This window comes from Anolis carolinensis, chromosome 6 (assembly GCF_035594765.1).
Source record: "Anolis carolinensis isolate JA03-04 chromosome 6, rAnoCar3.1.pri, whole genome shotgun sequence".
NCBI classification, from domain to species: domain Eukaryota; kingdom Metazoa; phylum Chordata; class Lepidosauria; order Squamata; family Dactyloidae; genus Anolis; species Anolis carolinensis.
This window is the reverse complement of record NC_085846.1, coordinates 64,327,792-64,347,710: the sequence shown is the minus strand read 5'-3', so window position 1 is coordinate 64,347,710 and position 19,919 is coordinate 64,327,792. Positions and strand designations below refer to the sequence as shown.

Genomic DNA, 19,919 nt, shown 5'->3' with positions numbered 1-19,919 from the left:
GCAAGTCCAAAATAAAAGAATCACAGTTATTTAAACTACTCACAGGAGAAACACCTTTCCACAGTCCCAGTATACTTTCGGTGCGAACAACCTTAAAGAGCAGAGTTACCATCCCAACACGACCTGACCTGAAATAAAAAAAAACAGATTCAAAATAAATAGGCAATTCAATCCACCCAAGACTAGGAAATTCATTCCAGTGCCACTCTTTTCATCCATTTTTGAATTAATCCCTTTAAAGTTTATAAATCCACTATTCTGACACCTGTTACATTAAGTCACAGTCCCAAGTATCACTTCTGTGTCATTGCATATCTTCATTCTCAGTGGACTCAAATTATGATCTGGATTCTTCTTCCAGTAATTACATTGTGAACAGAAGCAGAATCATAATGGATTAGACCAAAGGTGTATACACTGTATAGAGAGGCCAATCAGTTCTCTGTTCCTCAGCAGTTGATATACAGAGTCATATGGCCTTTGATAGCAGAGGCAAGACATAGGGCCCTTCTACACTACCATATAATCCAGTTTAAAAGATAATCTAGATTTTATATGACAGTGTAGAAGGGGCCATAGTCATCCTGACTAGTAATCAGCAATAGCCTTATGTGCCATGAGTTTTTTAACCCCCTTTCTAAAGCCAAACAAGTTGTCAGCCAACACTACATTGTGTGGCAGTGAATTATATATTGAAACTGTGCGTTGTTTAGATATGTTTTTCCTTTCATTCATCCTGAATCTCCCATGATTCAGCTTCAATGAAAGATCCCAAGTTCTAGCAATAAGAGAGGGACAAACTTCTCCCTCTCCGCTTTTTCACAGAAAAGATGAAGTTTATATACAGTAGACTCGCTTATCCAACATAAACGGGCCAGCAGAACACTGGATAAGCAAAAATGTTGGATAATAAGGAGGGATTAAGGAAAAGCCTATTAAATGTCAAATTACGTTATGATTTTACAAATTAAGCACCAAAACATCATGTTTTACAACAAATCGACAGAAAAAACCGTTCAATACACGGTAACGTTATATAGTAATTACTGTATTTACAAATTTAGCACCAAAACATCGCAATGTATTGAAAACATTGACTACAAAACACTGACTATTAAAATGCAGACTGCATTAGATAATACAGAACGTTGGATAAGCGAAGGTTGGATAAGCAATACTCTACTGTACTATACTTCCATTACTCACTATTTCTCTAAGTAAATATTCCAAACATTGCAAATTTACAACAAAAATACACATTTATATATAACTAGCTGTGCCCGGCCACACGTTGCTGTGGCAAAGTGGTAGTGGTATTGGTTAAAAATTGTTGTGTAATTTTTATTTGACTTTATTTGCATTTTCTTATTAATTTTATTGTAAGTTATATTTTTATTTATTATATTTTATTATTTTCTTGTATTATTTTTAGTTATTTTCTGTTATTATAGTATTTTATTATATTAATTTTTTTAGTGTTTTTAATTATTTTTATTGGGTTGCTAGGAGACCAAGTTGGAGGACCTTAGCCTTCTAACTGGCAGCAATTGGATAAAAGCAATTATTCCTCTCTCTCTAATTAGGACTTTATTTTTCTTTTCTTTTTGTTGTATCAACCTAGAGGCGTGTATGATGGGTTGTGTTGTCAAATTTTGAGGTTGGGGGGCCTGTAGTTTTGTTGTTTTGTGGGTCGCCGTGATGCCATCACTCTTCTATATATATAGATTACTGTAGAATCTCAATGAGAGCCAGGAGATACATGGATAATCCATTATGATCTCCTGCACATTGCGTATAATCCTGATTACTAGGTTGCTGTGAGTTTTCGGGCTGTATGACCATGTTCCAGTAGCATTCTCTCCTGACATTTCATCTGGATCTTTGGTAAGAGGTCTGTTGGAAGTGAGGCAAGTAGAGTATATGTGTGTGTGTAATTGTGTGTGTGAATGTCCAGGGTGGGAGAAAGAACTGTGAAAAGCAATTGTGAATGTTACAGTTAGCAAGATTGAATAGGACTGAGTAACCATGTAACTGAGTAACTCTATTCTGCCTTGGTCAGACCACACCTGGAATACTGCGTCCAATTCTGGGCACCGCAGTTGAAGGGAGATGTTGACAAGCTGGAAAGCGTCCAGAGGAGGGCGACTAAAATGATTAAGGGTCTGGAGAACAAGCCCTATGAGGAGCGGCGTAAAGAGCTTGGCATGTTTAGCCTGCAGAAGAGAAGGCTGAGAGGAGACATGATAGCCATGTACAAATACGTGAAGGGAAGTCATAGGGAGGAGGGAGCAAGCTTGTTTTCTGCTGCCCTGCAGACTAGGACAGGGAACAATGGCTTCAAACTACAGGAAAGGAGATTCCACCTGAAGAACTTCCTCACAGTGAGGGCTGTTCGACAGTGGAACTCTCTCCCCCGGGCTGAGGTGGAGGCTCCTTCCTTGGAGGCTTTTAAGCAGAGGCTGGATGGCCATCTGTCAGGGGTGCTTTGAATGCGATTTCCTGCTTCTTGGCAGGGGGTTGGACTGGATGGCCCATGAGGTCTCTTCCAACTCTACTATTCTATGATTCTATGATTCTATGAAGCTGCAAAGTCAATCAGTGAGGGTATCTGCTTGAAGGTACCTTGGTTGTTGTTGCCTGAAGGCATCCTCTGTTTGGGAGGCGTTAAATGGCAATTTGATTATTTGCTTCCTGAAGTTCTCCTGTTTTTGAATGATGTTCCTTATTTATTGTCATGATTCTGGTGTTTTTTAATACTGGTAACCAGATTTTGTTCATTTTCATAGTTTCCTCCTTTCTGTTGAATTTCAATGGCTTCTCTCTGTAGTCTGACATAGAATCATAGAACCATAGAGTTGGAAGAGACCTCATGGGCCATCCAGTCCAACCCCCTGCCGAGAAACAGGAAATCACATTCAAAGCACCCCCGACAGATGGCCATCCAGCTTCTGCTTAAAAGCCTCCAAAGGAGGAGCCTCCACCACACACCAGGGCAGAGAGTTCCAGTGCCAAACAGCTCTCACAGTGTTCCTAATGTTCAGGTGGAATCTCCTTTCCTGTAGTTGTCAGAGTGGTCCAGGTTTCTGTGTTGTCAAATAATATTCTGTGTCTAGGTTGGTTTACCAAGTGCTCTGCTATAGCTGAATGCTTTGATTGAATTAGTCTGCAATGCCTTTCATGTTCTTTGATACATGTCTGGGCACTGTATTTGGAGGTACCTATGTAGCATCTCGATGCCAGCCACAGATGCAGGTGAAACGTCCGGAGATAATGCTATTGGAACATGGCCACACAGCCATGTGATTACAGACATGAAAGCCTTTGACAATACATTAATCCTGATTAGCTACTGACTGTCAGTGAATTTTAGTAGGTTAAATGTTGAGATTGCATATATATTATTAATGACCATGATCTTGTAATACATGTCTTTGCTTTAGTATAGAACACATTACACCCTCTTCCATCTCCACTTGGTCTCCAATCCAAACTTCACCTCTGGACCAAAAAATACACTTCTTTAAAGGAAATGGAAAATACTTACCCATTGACAGCAGGTTGCAAGGTCTGCAACCTAGTTTTAAGCAGGTCTAGAGGCTGGAACAGCAGGGTAGAGCACGTCCCACTGATGGAACCACAAACAAAGGCTTTCAGCACAGGGTGCATCTTAAAAACAAAAACAGGAATTTATAGGAAATGATCACAAGGAGAAGGAGAAACAGAAGAATTGGCTTCAAATGACATCCATGAGCATAGAAGAGTAATATACCATTCTACTCATATAGCCAACCCAAAGATCTTATTTTCCACAAGTGGACAGTTTGGAAATTGCTTTAATAAATAATATCAACTAAAACCAAAAGTAATCAGCAATAAACTCTTATGTCTCACCAGAACACATATTTAAACAGTGAGATTTCTGATAATTAAGGTTTATTTCAGCTTCTTGCAGCATTTATTAATTTCTACACTACATCTTTTGACAACAGTCATTTGTATACAGCTACAGTACTAATATTATCAAAGGGATAAAAGAAACATGATTCTCGTTTCTTTATGAAATACGGTGCTTGTTTAAGGCACATGGTCTGCCTTCAGGACTACAGTAACCTGTTTTCTAATAATATTATTACCTTATTTTCAATCCATATCAAGTGAAATCATCTAGATCAGGGGTCCCCAAACTTTTAAAACTGGGGGCCAGTTCATGATCCCTCAGACTGTTGGAGGGCCGGATTATAGTTGGCCAGATGGCCACTGAATAATAATAATAATAATAATAATCCCAATCCCCTTCTGCCTTTGTGGACCAAAAGCACAAGCAAAGCACCCTTGACAGATGGCCTTCCAGCCTCAATGTTAATAATAATAATAATAATAATAATAATAATAATAATAATAATAATAATAATAAGGGTTGGAAGAGACCCCTTGGGCCATTTAGCCCAACCCCCTTCTGCCTTTGTGGACCAAAAACACAAGCAAAGCACCCCTGATAGATGGCCTTCCAGCCTCAATGTTAATAATAATAATAATAATAATAATAATAATAATAATAATAATAATAATAAAGAGGGTTGGAAGAGACCCCTTGGGCCATTTAGCCCAACCCCCTTCTGCCTTTGTGCTGTGGGGGCCGGATAAATGGCTTTGATGGGCCGCATGTGGCCCACGGGCCGTAGTTTGGGGACCTCTGATCTAGATATTAACTTAGGGCCCTTCCAGACAGGCCCTATATCCCAGGATCTGATCCCAGGTGTTCTGTTTATCCCAGAATATCTAGAAGTGTGGACTCATGTAATCCAGTTTAAAGCAGAAAACCTGGGATCAGATCCTGAGATATAGGGCCTGTCTGGAAGGGCCCTTAAACAACAGCATCACTGTAGTAAATGGAATTTAGTCCTAGGTATGTGCAGCTGAAAACTTCAATGATTTAGATTCATTTACTGTTAGCTCCAAAGCAATGGTCGAATATTGCAACATCTCAAATCTCTATCTAGTTAACTATGCCAGTGCAAAGATAATCTCAATGATTTCTTCAATTGTGTTTGCAAATTCAAACACTATAACAAGAAAAAAAGCCTCATCAAAATGTGTGTTTAAATTGATTGTCAATTTAGGGCAATCCCATACATTTCATTGGGTTTCTTAGGCAAGGAATACTCAGATATGGTTTTGCCAGTTCCTTCCATAGAAATATAGCACCTGATATTCCTTGGGATGACCTAGGGATGACTAGGGATGACCCTGTTTAATAGTCAAAATAAGATAGGATTAGATCTGATGCTTTTCGGGTATTTAACGGGACCTATTTCTACTTGTGAAGCTAGTAATCTTTTCTTCCTTAATGTGTAGTGTGTCTGGAAAATTAAAGGACTGAAGAAGAAGAGGAAAACTTAGAAGAGTTACAGATTGAAAAGATAAGAAAAAACCTATGAATGTGGCAGGCAACTGCATAGTAAAGGCCTCATCCCGAAGCACACCAAAAAAGTATGCATTCGATAGATATGTTAATTACAATGGAAGTGGTTGTCTCTGTAAGTTTATTTAGTTATAGTATTATTTACCAAAAATCAAGTTTGAAATAGTGACTCAAAAACCAGAATTAGACAGTTCTGAGCACACGCACAACCCAGGAATTTGTTTACCAAAGCTAGAACAAATCCTTTTGCATACAATTGTATGTCCCCAATCCCCAAGCATTCTGGATTTCACCAGCCTGAGCAAGGAGACAAAAGGCTTTTTGTTGCTGCTATGGTAAAAAATTTTGCTTGGAAATTGAATTGGAAGCCTACTTTCGTCAATTTACACATATATCCACTCTACCCAAGAATTATGCCCTTGATCTTTGCTCTGGATTAATAAGGATTCATAAGGAATAATCTTTTTATTTCATAGGGTTGTATTTGGCAAGGTACAGTATACATAAAGGTAAAGGTTTTCCCCTGACATTAAGTCCAGTCATGTCCAACTCTGGGGACTGATGCTCATCTCCATTTCTAAGCCGAAGAACCGACATTGTTCGTAGACACTTCCAAGGTCATGTGGCTGGCATGACTGCATGGAGCGCCATTCCCTTCCCGCCAAAGCAGTACCTATTGATCTACTCACATTTGCATGTTTTCAAACTGCTAGGTTGGCAGAAGGTGGAGCTAACAGTGGGAGCTCACCCCACTCCCCAGATTCAAACCACCGACCTTTTAGTCAGAAAGTTCAACAGCTCAGCGACTTAACCTACTGCGCCACCAAGGGATACTCACTTTTTATTTCCTTCCTCTGAACTATAGCCCACAGCACCTGGGATTTGTTTCTGGTCTTCCAAATACTAACCAGATCTGATCATACTTAGCTTAAGATCTGAAAGGGGCCTTCAGGGTATTTAGGCAGACAGGATTACTGTACCAAACCAGAAATGAATGCAGGGACAAAAATCCTCCCAAAAACAACTCCCAAAATCCCAGCCAGTTTACCAGCTATTAGAATTTCTGGGAGTTGAAAGCTAAAAGTTCTGGGGACCCACAGGTTGAGAACCACTGCACTAGGCACTCACCATAAATCTATGATGGATGATCTAGGGAGATTCCTAAAGAGTTGTTCTCTCAAATATAAAAGTGGTATTTTTAATTCAGCTTTTCCACTTTTGTTCAGATCCAGAATCCCTAACCCCAGTGAATGTGGAGAGCTGACTGTATTTAAATTTATTTATACCGGAACATAAATTTAATAAGGATTATTGAACATAAATGGTAGTTGTCAATTGCAGCTGGGATGGAGTTACTAATGACTACAGTACCAGACACTTTTAATGACGAATTTGAATCTTATGTTTAATCTTTGTTTTGTGTATTTTAATATTATTTTGTGGAAATATATTTTATCATGTGTATTTTAAAAATGTTTTAGATGAATGTGTATTTTAGCAATGTTGTAATCCGCCTAGAGCCGTGAGGAGAGGCAGGCAAGAAATTTAAAAATTATTATTATTATTATTATTATTATTATTACAGTAGTATCTTCAAATATTAAATATGGAAAAAGTGTGAGTGGGTGGGCATGTGTTAATGATGAACATAAATAAGTTTTTCATACAGAATTTATGCTAAGCTTGGTGTAGTGCAGGCATCCCCGAAGTGTTTGAGGGATGGGGCGAACTATAGTTTGTTGTTGTGTGCCTTCAAGTCGTTTCAGACTTAGGGTTGCCTTAAAGTCACCCTATCACAGTTGTCTTGTCAAAATGTATTCAAAAAAGATTTGCTCTTTGTTTTCCTCCGAGGCTGAGAGACTGCGATTTGCCTAAAGCAGAGGTTCTGAAGCTGTGCTTTGTGGAGCCCTTGGGGGTCCGCGGGTGATAGTGAGGGGCTCCATGGTGTCATGCTGCTTCATGCCTTCCCCTCTTTTCTCCTGAGAAATGCAGGGAAATTAAGTTTTGAGTTGCCAGAAACAGCAGCAGCAGTAGTATCCTCCCAGAGCACAGACCCTTTCCCTACCTTCTCCCTTGCTGCCCAGACTCTTTTTCTCGCCACCCAGACTCCCTCCCCCCCCCCCCCCCCCCCCGCTTTCTTTGCTTCCAAAACCCTATTTCTTTCCACAGCTTGGGGGTGCGTTGATTGTATTTTTCCTGCATGGCAGAAAGGAGTTGGTCTGGATGGACCCTGGGGTTTCTGCTATTACTACTACTACAAATGCTGCATGGCCATCTATTGGGGGTGCTTTGATGGTGCTTTTCCTGCATAGCAGAAGGGGATTGGACCCCTGGGGTCTTCCACTGAAATACTGTTAAGTTTATTTTGGTTAGAATTGTTCTTCACTGGCCTGGACCATACCTGATAAATATATTTAATATAATACAATCTATCTATACACATCTATCTATACACATAATAATGACCATTTCATTCTAGATGTTCTGTTTTTCCTCCACTACAGACATCCCAGGGTTCCTTAATTTGCATGACCCCGCCCACTGCCTCTCCCTTAAACCTTTCCTACTTTTTCCTATGGCACACAGTAAACAGAGGAATTGATCAGCAATTGAACAAGAGATTTGGGGAGAATTCACCATGATTTACAGGAGTTGTACTTGACCTACATCCAGAGAGCACTGTGAATCCAACCAATGATGGATCTGGACCAAACTTGCCACAGATAATGGGACTTGCAGTACCTTCACTGATACTGTGACCCCCCACCGACAATGGACTGGGATCAAACTTGGCACAGAGAAGCCCGATGACCAACTGAACATACTGCATGGGTTAGTGAGAATGGATCTGGATTTTAGGAGTTATAGTTCACCTTCATCCAGAAAGCTCTGAACTTAACTGACGACAGATCTGGACTAACTGTGACTCCTACCGACAATGGACTGGGACCAAACTTGGCACTGACAACCTTATGACCAACTGAATATACTGCAGGAGTTAATGGGAATTGACCTTAATTTTGGGAGTTGTAGTTCACCTGCATCCAGCAATACTGTGACCCCCACCAATGGACCGGGACCAAACTTGGCAAAGAGAAGCCCCATGACCACATGAACATAATACAGGGGTTTAGGGGAATGGCCCTTGATTCTTGGGAGTTGTAGCTCACCTGCATCCAGAATGTCCTGAACCCAGTTGGCGACAGATCTGGACTACACTTGGCACACAAACCCAACATGGCCAACTGCAAATACTGGCAGGGTTTGGGGGTGATTGCCCTGGGAATCTGGGAGTTGCAGTTTACCCTTATCCAGAGCACTGAACCCCACCAACCACGGATTTGGACCAAACTTAAGTGATATTACCTAACATTTCAAAACAAACAATGCCTTCTTCTAATAACCTGGGCACTGCCGGGTCCCCAAGCTAGTAAAATAATATTTCTTGGGGCTCCACAAGAAGCTTTTGTTTCAAAAAGGGGTCCGTGGCTGAAAAAGTTTGAGAGATCTTGGTCTAAAATCACCCAGTTGGTTCACAGCCACAGCCTGAGGTTCAAACCGCTATGCCACACTTTATTAATTTGTGCCCTTTTTACTACCGACCTTTCTTCCTTCCTTTCCTCCTTCTCTCCATCTCTTTTTCCCACCCTCTTTTCTTTCTTTCTTTTCCGTTTTCATTTTTTCCTCCCCTCCTCTCTCCCTTTGTTTTGAAGGGTGCAAGAATGGGGTGGAGCAGATTTCCTCTCTTTTGGGGGAAATAAAGGAAAGTTAAGGTCCCTTCGTTTTGGAGGGAGACAAATAGGAAAGGAACCTTAAGGAGCAAGAAGAGGGTGGAGGTATCAATGTGTCTTTAAATTAGAGCAAGGGCTGGGGAAATGACCTTGGTGGGCCGAACCCGGCCCGCGGGCCATTTCTTTAGAACCCCTGCCTTAGAACGAATGCAGTTTGACAGCACTTTTACTGCCAGGACTCAATGTTATGGGATCGTGGGATGTGTAATTTGGTGAGGCACCACCCTCTTGGGCAGCGAAGGCTAAAGGCCTTGTAAAACTACAACTCCCAGGATTCCATAGCACATCCATGGCAGGTGCATTTGCTCCCCAGATCAGGCATGGGCAAACTTGGGCCCTCCAGGTGTTTTGGACTTTAACTCCCACAAATCCTAACAGCATACCGGCTGTTAGGAATTGTGGGAGTTGAAGTCCAAAACACCTGGAGGGCCCAAGTTTGCCCATGCCTGGTGTAGCTGCACCTATGACTCCGGAGACCAAGCCCTGGTCCAATAGGCCTTCCCTATATCGACCGCTTCCGGGCCATACATACCTCAGAAGACAGGGGCATCGGCTCCTCGAGGAGGCTTTGGGTCCCTCCGCCGAGAGGCTCCTCCAAGGCAAGGCGGCCTCTTCACTGCTGAGCCAAGCCCCGATCTTTGGAGTGGCAGAGAGGAGCCGGAAGCCCACCGTCCCGCCCCCTGGAAACGCCAGGCCCTTCCTCTCTGACTCCTGACTAGTTCTTCCCACCTGGGAGCGCGCCGGCTTCCATCCGGGCCTCACAAGCGTGACGTCAGAGGCTCGCCCCCGCCTCCTGCCCAATCAGCGAGGAGCAGTTACCATGTGGCGTGGAATCCTATTTAACCCTTTCTTCCCGGGGAAGCTCCTAAGTAGGCCATCAAGCTGGAGGAGATCCGGGAGTATCTGTGCCATGAATGGGTTGTTGTGAGTTTTACGGGCTGTATGGCCATGTTCCAGAAGCATTCTCTCCTGACGTTTCGCCCACATCTTTGGCAGAGGTTGAGGGGTGTGTTGGAAACTAAGTTATGTTTATACTAGCTGTGCCCGGCCACGCGTTGTTGTGACGAAGTATGGTGGTATGGGAAATAAAGTATTGAGGAATTGGTGGTAGTTAAGGTAAAGGGTAAAGGTTTTCCCCTGACATTAAGTCCAGTCGTGTCTGACTCTGGGGGTTGATGCTCATCTCCATTTCTAAGCCGAAGAGCTTGCGTTGTCCATAGACTCCTCCAAGGTCATGTGGCCGGCATGACTGCATGGAGCGCCGTTACCTTCCCGCCGGAGCGGTACCTATTCATCTACTCCCATTTGCATGTTTTCGAACTTCTGGGTTGGCAGAAGCTGGGGCTAACAGTGGGGACTCTCTCCGCTCCCCCAATTCAAACCTGTGGCCTTTCGGTCCAGAAGTTCAGCAGCTCAGCGCTTTAATTTATCCAACATAAACGGGCTGGCAGAACGTTGGATAAGCGAATATGTTGGATAATAAGGAGAGAATAAGAAAAAAGCCTATTAAATATCAAAATATGTTACGATTTTACAAATTAAGCACCAAAACATCATGTTATACAACAAATTTGACAAAAATGTAGTTCAATATGCAGTAATGTTATGTTGTAATTACTGAATTTCCAAAATTAGCACCAAAATATCACGTTATATTGAAAACATTGACTACAAAAATGCGTTGGATAATCCTGAATATTGGATAAGCAAGTGTTGGATAAGTGAGACTCTACTGTAATTACAGTACTACATAGCATTACTGCGCATGGAACTACTTTTTCTGTCAAATTTGTTGTATAACATGATGTTTTGGTGCTTAATTAGTATAACAATGACCTAATTTGATGTTTAATCAGCTTTTCCCGAATCCCTTCTTATTATCCAACATATTCACTTATCCAGCGTTCTGCTGGCCTGTTTATGTTGGATAAGTGAGACTCTACTGTATATTGATAGTTATATTATCTGCTTAGAACTGGATTATACACAGTTAGATAAAATGCATACTGGAGTGGATTGTATGGCAATGTGGTGTCAAGATAATCCAGTTCAAAGCAGATAATATAAGATTCTAAATGGGTTATATAGCTGTTTGGAAGGGCCTTGAGTCTACACTGCCATATGATAATTTCTGGAAGAGGCCTAAAAGTGAGGCCTAACTGTGCCTGTCCCCTGGGCTGGGCTGAGTAGGTTGCTAGGAGACCAAGTGGGTGGAACTTAGCCTTCTAACTGGCAGCAATTGGATAAAAACTATTATTCTTCTCCCTGTAATTAGGACTTTATTTTTCTTTTTTTTTGTTGTTGTATCAACCTAGAGCCGTGGATGATGGGTTGTGTTGTCAAATTTCGAGGTTGGGGGGCCTGTAGTTTTGTTGTTTTGTCTGCTGCCCTGATGCCCTGATCTCATCACTCTTTTATATATAGAAACTAGCTGTGCCCGGCCACGCGTTGCTGTGGCTTAGTCTGGTGGTGCTGGTCAGTCTACATTAGGTTGTATTTATGCTGTGAGCTCCACCTTCTTTATACTCACATTAGCAGTAGTATTTGAAGTCTGTTACCTTCTTCAGTTTTTGTGTTGATTGATAATTGCTTGAGATCCCTGTTGTCTTTTGTTTGTTGTTAATCGTGATGTCTGATTCTGCTGAATGCGGTTTACATCTTATTGTGGTACAATAGTTTTTTGGGTTTTTTTTGCCTGTGTAGGTGTTTATTATTGTTGTTGTTGTAGTGGTCATGAAGGCTGGATAAGTTAGATGGTACTGTATTGTTTTTTGGAGGCCCAGTGTAGCACTGACTGGCCTCTCAGCCTCAGTGCCTGGCTGTTTCTTGCCTGTGATGGTGTTGATTCTTGTTGTTGTTGTTGTCATTGTTATTATTGTAATTGTTTTTTTGGAGGCCAAGTGTGAATGTAGGGATTGGGGAGGTGGATGAGTTGTGTTGTCAAATTTTGTATTTGTTATAGTCACAATGCGTTGTCAGTTTTGTGGGTCCGGATTGTGGTTTTGTGGTGTGGTTGTATTGTTACAACTGAGAGGCAAGGCTTTTGCATTGTTTTGCCAAGTTTTGTATTTCTGGGGCGTTTAGTTGTGTTGTTATAGTCATGATGCGTTGTTGTGAGTTTTGTGGGTCCGGATTGTGGTTTTGTGTTGTGGTTGTGTTCTTACAACTGGGAGGCAAGGCTTTTGCATTGTGTTGTCAAATTTTGTATTTCTGGGGCGTTTAGTTGTGTTATAGTCACAATGCATTGTTGTGAGTTTTGTGGGTCCGGATTGTGGTTTTGTGGTGTGGTTGTGTTGTTACAACCGGCAGGCAAGGTTTTTGCATTGTGTTGTCAAGTTTTATATTTTTGGGGCATTTAGTTGTGTGCCAAGTTTCGTATTTCTGGGGCGTTTAGTTGTGTTATAGTCACAATGCATTGTTGTGAGTTTTGTGGGTCCGGATTGTGGTTTTGTGGTGTGGTTGTGTTGTTACAACCGGGAGGCAAGGTTTTTGCGTTGTGTTGTCAAGTTTTATATTTCTGGGGCATTTAGTTGTGTGCCAAGTTTCGTATTTCTGGGACATTTAGTTGTGTTGTTATAGTCACGATGCATTGTTGTGAGTTTTGTGGGTCCGGATTGTAGTTTTGTGGTGTGGTTGTGTTGTTACAACCGGGAGGCAAGGCTTTTGCATTGTGTTGTCAAGTTTTATATTTCTGGGGCGTTTAGTTGTGTGCCAAGTTTCGTATTTCTGGGGCGTTTAGTTGTGTTGTTATAGTCACGATGCGTTGTTGTGAGTTTTATGGGTCCGGATTGTGGTTTTGTGGTGTGGTTGTGTTGTTACAACTGGGAGGCAAGGCTTTTGCATTGTGTTGCCAAGTTTTGTATTTCCGGGGCGTTTAGTTGTGTTGTTATCGCATGATGCGTTGTTGTGAGTTTTGTGGGTCTGGATTGTGGTTTTGTGGTGTGGTTGTGTTGTTGTAACCTGGAGGCAAGCCTTTTGCATTGTGTTGCCAAATTTCGTATTTCTGGGATGTTTAGTTTTGTTGTTATAGTCACTGCGCAAACAACTTTATCATTTTATATATATAGAAGAAAGAAGATATCTGTGGAATGTCCAGGGTGGGGGAAAGAACTCTCATCTATTTGAGATACGTGTGAATGTTGCAATTTGCTACCTTGATTAGCATTTTAATGGCCCGCTGTTTCAAGGCCTGGCTGATAGCTGCCTGGGGGAATCCTTTGTTGGGAGGTGTTAGCTGGCCCTGATTGATTCTTGTCTGGAATTCCCCTGCTTTTTGAGTCTTGCTCTTGATTTACTGTTCTGATTTTAGAGTTTTTTTTAATACTGGTAGCCAGATTTTGTTCATTTTCATGGTTTCCTCCCTTCTGTTAAAATTGTCCAGATGCTTGTGGATTTCAGTGGCTTCTCTGTGTAGTCTGACATGGTGATTGTGAGAGTGGTTCAGCATTTCTGTGTCCTCGAATAATATGCTGTGTCCAGGTTGCTTCATCAAGTGCTCTTCTATGGCTGACTTCTCTGGTTGAATAAGTATACAGTGCCTCTGAGGATGCCTGCCATAGATGTGGACGAAACATCAGGAGAAAATGCTAGTTCTGGAATATGGCCATACAGCCCGCAAAACTCACAACAACCCAGTGATTCTGGCCATGGAAGCCTTCGACAACACATTGTGCCATTAATGTTAGTTGGAGGCCACTCTGGGATCCAGGGAGTTTTAGTTTGTCAAGGGGTGCATCTACATTGCTATTACGGTATTATTTATTTCTATCCTGCTTGTTCTCTCTATTTTTTAAAAAATGATTCAAAGCGGCTCACAATAAAACCAACCCAAGGCAAATTTTAAAATGTATAGAAACATTACAATTAAATCAAATATGAACGGTATTGAAAATAAACAGTTACAACCCTTAAAACCTGTTTGTAGTTTATAAACAATGCCAGGCAGTTTTGGGAGTTGTAGTTTCACAAGGGGTGCATCCACACTGCTCTGGAGTCCTGAGAGTTGTAGTTTGGCAAGGGATGCATTCACACTGCTCTAGAGTTGTAGTTTCACAAGGGGTGCATCTATGCTGCTCTGGAGTCCTGAGAGTTGTAGTTCTGCAAGGGGTGCATCCACACTGCTCTGGAGTCCTGAGAGTTGTAGTTCCGCAAGGGGTGCATCCACACTGCTCTGGAGTCCTGGGAGTTGTATTTTGGCAAGAGGTGCATCCACCATGCTCTGGAGTCCTGAGAGTTGTAGTTCCGCAAGGGGTGCATCCACACTGCTCTGGAGTCCTGGGAGTTGTATTTTGGCAAGGGGTGCATCCACCATGCTCTGGAGTCCTGGGAGTTGTAGTTTCACAAGGGGTGAATCCACACTGCTCTGGAGTCCTGGAGTTGTAGTTTGGCAAGGGATGCATTCACACTGCTCTAGAGTTGTAGTTTCACAATGGGTGCATCTATGCTGCTCTGGAGTCCTGAGAGTTGTAGTTCTGCAAGGGGTGCATCCACACTGCTCTGGAGTCCTGAGAGTTGTAGTTCCGCAAGGGGTGCATCCACCATGCTCTGGAGTTTCACAAGGGGTGCATCTATGCTGCTCTGGAGTCCTGGGAGTTGTAGTTCCGCAAAGGATGCATCGATATTGCTCTGGAGTCCTGAGAGTTGTAGTTCCACAAGGGGTGCATCCACACTGCTCTGGAGTCCTGGAGTTGTAGTTTGGCAAGGGGTGCATTCACACTGCTCTATAGTTGTAGTTTCACAAGGGGTGCATCTATGCTGCTCTGGAGTCCTGGGAGTTGTAGTTCCGCAAGGGGTGCATCCACACTGCTCTGGAGTCCTGGGAGTTGTATTTTGGCAAGGGGTGCATCCACCATGCTCTGGAGTCCTGGGAGTTGTAGTTTGGCAAGGGGTGCATTCACACTGCTCTATAGTTGTAGTTTCACAAGGGGTGCATCCACACTGCTCTGGAGTCCTGAGAGTTGTAGTTCCGCAAGGGGTGCATCCACACTGCTCTGGAGTCCTGGGAGTTGTATTTTGGCAAGGGGTGCATCCACCATGCTCTGGAGTCCTGGGAGTTGTAGTTTCACAAGGGGTGCATCCACACTGCTCTGGAGTCCTGGAGTTGTAGTTTGGCAAGGGGTGCAATTCACACTGTAGTTTCACAAGGGGTGCATCTATGCTGCTCTGGAGTCCTGGGAGTTGTAGTTCCGCAAAGGATTTATCCATATTGCTCTGGAGTCCTGGGAGTTGTAGTTCCGCAAAGGATGCCTCCACAGTGCTCTGGAGTCCTGGGAGTCTGGCAAAGGGTGCGTCCACACTGCTCTGGAGTCCTGGGAGCTGTAGTTCCGCAAGGGGTGCATTCACACTGCTCTGGAGTCCTGGGAATTGTAGTTCCGCAAGGGATGCGTCCACAATGCTCGGGTGTCCTGGGAGTTGTAGTCTGGCAAAGGGTGCACCCACAGTGCTCTGGAGTCCTGGGAGTTGTAGTTCCGCAAGGGGTGTAATGTACTTTTACCCGTCCTTTATTAAGCATCTCTGCCGAAGAGCGCTGGTACCTCACGAACTACAGCTCCCAGGATTCCACTGCAAGCCAAGGAAGTTGGAGCAGTGTCTCACTGCACTATTCCTGATACGCCGCTAGAGGCGCTGCTGACGGGATAGAGGCGCTGGGCAAATGAAGAGACGGAGAAATCAGAACTGAGAATTTGGCTTATGAATGGGAGGGAAGATGGACCTTTTAGGGACGTTGTACGAAGCGCGGGTTCGCGGGCTTCCGGGGAAAGTGAAACTGTTTGAGCCAAAACGTGGGAGACGCTGCAGGAAAGACAGCAAATCCCTCTTGCAGAGATGGGCCCAGAGGACCTCCGCGTTTTCTCGGATGGGAGAAAGGGATCCTTCTGGGAGCCAGAGGCCCAAGCAGGTGGTACAGAACCCTCCAGGATCCCCGCGAAAGGCCCAGATGATCCCATGCCCTTGATGAGATCCCTTTCGAGCCTAGGGGGTTGGAAAGCGCCTCACAACCCAATCCCTGCAGGTACGCAAGGCAGGCAGTGGGGTATGCTCTTGTTCATGCTGCAGCAGGAGCATAGCGACATGGTCCTGCTTAGCCTAAAAATGATGTGCATTTTCCGGACTGTATGGCCATATTCCAGAAGCATTCTCTCCTGACGTTTCGCCCATATCTATGGCAGGCATCCTCAGAGGTTGTGAGGTATACTGAAAAACTAAGCAAGGGAGGTTTATATATCTGTGGAAGGTCCAGGGTGAGAGAAAGAAGTCCTGAGTGGACTTCTGGGAAGTGAAGTCCAAACACCTGGAGGGCATCTACACCTGGCCTGCACAACCTGCAGCCCTCCACATGTTTTGGAGTTCAGTTCCCAGAATCCCTGGCCAATGGACAAGCTGGCTAGGGCTTCTGGGGACTGGAGATTTAAACATTTTGCAGCACTTTAACACGCTATTTTCAAAAAGTAGAAACCGGGTGTGATGGGGTTTGTATGTATCCCATGCGTATAGAGCAGGGGTCTTCAAACTTTTAAAGTGGAGGGCCGGTTCATAGTCCCTCAGATTGTTGAGGGGCCGAATTATCATTTGAAGAAGAAAAAAAAAGAACAAATTCCTATGCACACTGCACATGTCTTATTTGTGGTGCAAAAAAACCCAAACAACAATCATTTATTTATTTGTTTGTTTGTTTATTTATTTATTTGCTACATTTATACTCCACCCTTTCTCATCCCAAAGGGGACTCAGAGTGGCTTACAAGTTGTATGTACATACAATATATTATATTATTAGCATAGCACAATATTAGCATTATAAATAAAGGTAAAAGTTTCCCCTGACGTTAAGTCCAGTCATGTCTGACTCGGGGGTTGGTGCTCATCTCCATTTCTAAGCCAAAGAGCCAGCGTTGTCCATAGACACCTCCAAGGTCATGTGGCCGGCATGACTGCATGGAGCGCCGTTAATATATAATTAGCATTGTACTATACCACTATACCATATTATTATTAGTAATATTACATTTAATATATAATATATAATTAATATTATTAGTAAAGGTAAAGGTTTCCCCTGACATTAAGTCCAGTCATGTCCAACTCTGTGGGTGGTGCTCATCTCCATTTCTAAGCCGAAGAGCCGGCGTTGTCCGCAGACACCTCCAAGGTCATGTGGCCGGCATGACTGCATGGAACGCCGTTACCTTCCCGCCGGAGCGGTACCTATTGATCTACTCACATTTACATGTTTTCGAACTGCAAGGTTGGCAGAAGCTGGAGCTAACAGTAGGCGCTCACTCCGCTTCCTGGGTTTGACCCTGCGACCTTTCGGTCTGTAAGTTCAGCAGCTCAGCGCTTTAACACACTGAGACACCGGAGGCTCCTATTAATATTTATTAATATTATATTATACAATATTATTACATTGTATTATTATTATTAGCCGCCCTGAGTCCCCTACTGGGTGAGAAGTTTGGGGTAGAAATACTGTAATAAATAAATAAATAAATATTATATTGTATTACATTATAATATTTTATCACTATTATATGTATACACAATATATTATATTATTACCATAGCACAATATAGTAAATGAATGAACAATACAATATTTAAAAATAAAAACAATTTTAACCAACATAAACCTATCAGGACTTCAATGGGAAGTGTGGGCCTGCTTCTGTCCAAGTTAAGTAGGATTGTTGTTGTTGTGTGCCTTCAAGTCATTTCAGACTTTGGGCAAGCCTGTCTAAAACTGAGGGTGGGGGCCGGGTAAATGACCTTGGAGGGCCGCATCTGGCCCCCGGGCCTTAGTTTGGGGACCCCTAGTATAGAGCATGCATACAGATTTAGCATTTCTCGATGTGAGCATAATGAGGTCCCATCACTTAACCACAATATGATTGAGGAAACACTGATTTGACATGGTGGAGTCTTTTTAAAAAATTAAATAATGGCACTTGAACTGAGCTTTTGTCTTTGCCTTTTATGATGGTGAAAACATATATAGCAATAAAGTCCAGCTTTGAATGGAGACCAATGGAAGCTGAAAGACAATATGATCCCAATATACATCGTTTGGTAAGTCTGTTTTTCATTTTTGTTTTCAGAAAGTTAGTGACATTATATCGCAGGTTCATCTCTAGTATTAGGTTCAGACTTCCTGATAAGTTTCTTAAGTATTGCATAGACGTGGTAGCAGTGATTTTCAAGAGCTCCCTGCAGCTGGCTTAACATATGTGTAACTGACAAGTATAAACAAGTAATGTGTTTTGAAATTTCAGGATCACTATGGCATGAAGAAAAAGCGGGTGGCCTTCATGATGTGTGTGACAGAAGGAAGGGCTGGTGCAGAAGAGGATATTAAAAAAATGAAAAAATGGTTTAGAACATTCAAATTTACACTTCTAGGAGATTGCAGAAATCCAGGACAAGAGGTAAGCATTTGAATCTTAAATTTTACAATGAAACATGCAACTATTACAACGTAAGAAACTCTTAATACATTCAATACAAGAAATCTCTGGAATTCGTAATACGCCATTCAGCATTCACAAGAACCATTAAACCAGTGGTTTTCAACCCGGGGTCCCCAGGTGTTTTTTGACCTAAAACTCCCAGAAATTCCAGTCAGTTTACCAGCTGTTAGGATTTCTGGGCGTTGAAGGCCAAAACATCTGAGGAGCCACAGATTGAGAATGACAGCATTAAATGTATCTATTTCATCTTCATGCATGTGTCTTTAGTGCACCTGTCCACTTGTGGGTAACCCATGAATTTCATAATATTTTAGGCAAGAAATACTCAGAGATAATTTGCCATTTCTTCCCTCTGAAATATATTCTACAGCATCTATTTGCATCTATCAAACCGCACGAAAAGCAAGTGAATGGCTGAGGGAGTAGGTGAGTGGTTTGGATGAGCCAGTGCTCGCTCGAATGAAGTGCTGGCAAGTGGGCAAGCAGATGGATGAATGAGTGAGTGAGCGAGTGAAGTGCCGGCGAGTGGATGGATGGTAAGGAACCGAGTAAATAAAGTGCTGACCATGGGCGAGTGAGTGTGTGAGTGAAACTCCCTTGCTGAAAGAGAGTGGGCAAGCAGGCCGAGTTCTTGACAGGGCAATAAGACACATGGAGGGGACGCTGCTATCTGCTAGTAGACTTTTTACAGCAGGGAGACTGTCTAAATTAAGGATGCAACTATTATGCAAGTAATACAAAAATACCAATTTGAGTGGCCAAAAACGGGCAACTAATGCAGTGGCAACTAATATGCAATGAAATATGGTAGATATAATAAATCCTTTATCACCATCATGTTGTCTTTAACAGACCTTAATGCAACAACTAAGACAGTTCCGAGATATAATCAACCTGTCAAATGAAGAAATTAGCTGCTGTCTCATTACTCTCATGAGCCACGGAAAGGCAAATGGCTATATTTTGGACAAAGATAATAGAGAAATAAGTCTTGATGGAATATTTTCACTTTTCAACAATAAAACATGTCCAAAACTCCAAGGAAAGCCTAAAATATTTATAATTCAAGCCTGCAGGGGAGGTGAGTAGAACTCTAATGTAGCTGCATGAATCTAAACCTCATCATTATCCTATATTGTAGTTTGCCCTTTGCTTATTTTACACTTCTTAGGGAGCTATCTTATTGTTCAGTAGGCATGTGTAAACATGCAATGTAATGAACTATATAACACAATAGTGGTTC

General features: G+C 42.6%; 2 protein-coding genes across 6 annotated transcripts in view; one reads left to right on the top strand and one right to left on the bottom strand.

Moving 5' to 3' along the window:
* Positions 1 to 9,980, bottom strand: part of slc25a38 (solute carrier family 25 member 38) — a 28,631-nt gene extending 18,651 nt beyond the window's left edge. Inside the window, exons 1-3 of the mRNA XM_062958250.1 lie at positions 9,746 to 9,980; positions 3,545 to 3,666; positions 44 to 128 (exon numbers count right to left, since the gene is read on the bottom strand). Of these exons, the coding sequence (XP_062814320.1) occupies positions 44 to 128; positions 3,545 to 3,666; positions 9,746 to 9,763 (225 nt within the window). The 5' untranslated portion in view covers positions 9,764 to 9,980. The remainder of the gene's footprint in view (positions 1 to 43; positions 129 to 3,544; positions 3,667 to 9,745) is intronic.
* Positions 9,981 to 10,068: 88 nt separating this feature from the next.
* casp14 (caspase 14) overlaps positions 10,069 to 19,919 on the top strand; it is a 34,295-nt gene continuing 24,444 nt past the window's right edge. The window contains exons 1-4 of one of the 5 annotated variants that reach the window (XM_062958248.1): positions 10,069 to 10,219; positions 18,208 to 18,278; positions 18,482 to 18,634; positions 19,529 to 19,757. In XM_062958248.1, coding sequence (XP_062814318.1) covers positions 10,156 to 10,219; positions 18,208 to 18,278; positions 18,482 to 18,634; positions 19,529 to 19,757 — 517 coding nt within the window. In that variant the 5' untranslated portion in view covers positions 10,069 to 10,155. Of the gene's footprint in view, positions 10,220 to 10,248; positions 13,965 to 14,005; positions 16,226 to 18,207; positions 18,279 to 18,481; positions 18,635 to 19,528; positions 19,758 to 19,919 lie in introns of those variants that run through there. The other 4 variants (XM_062958249.1, XM_062958246.1, XM_008118297.3 and 1 more) reach the window with 4 other exon arrangements.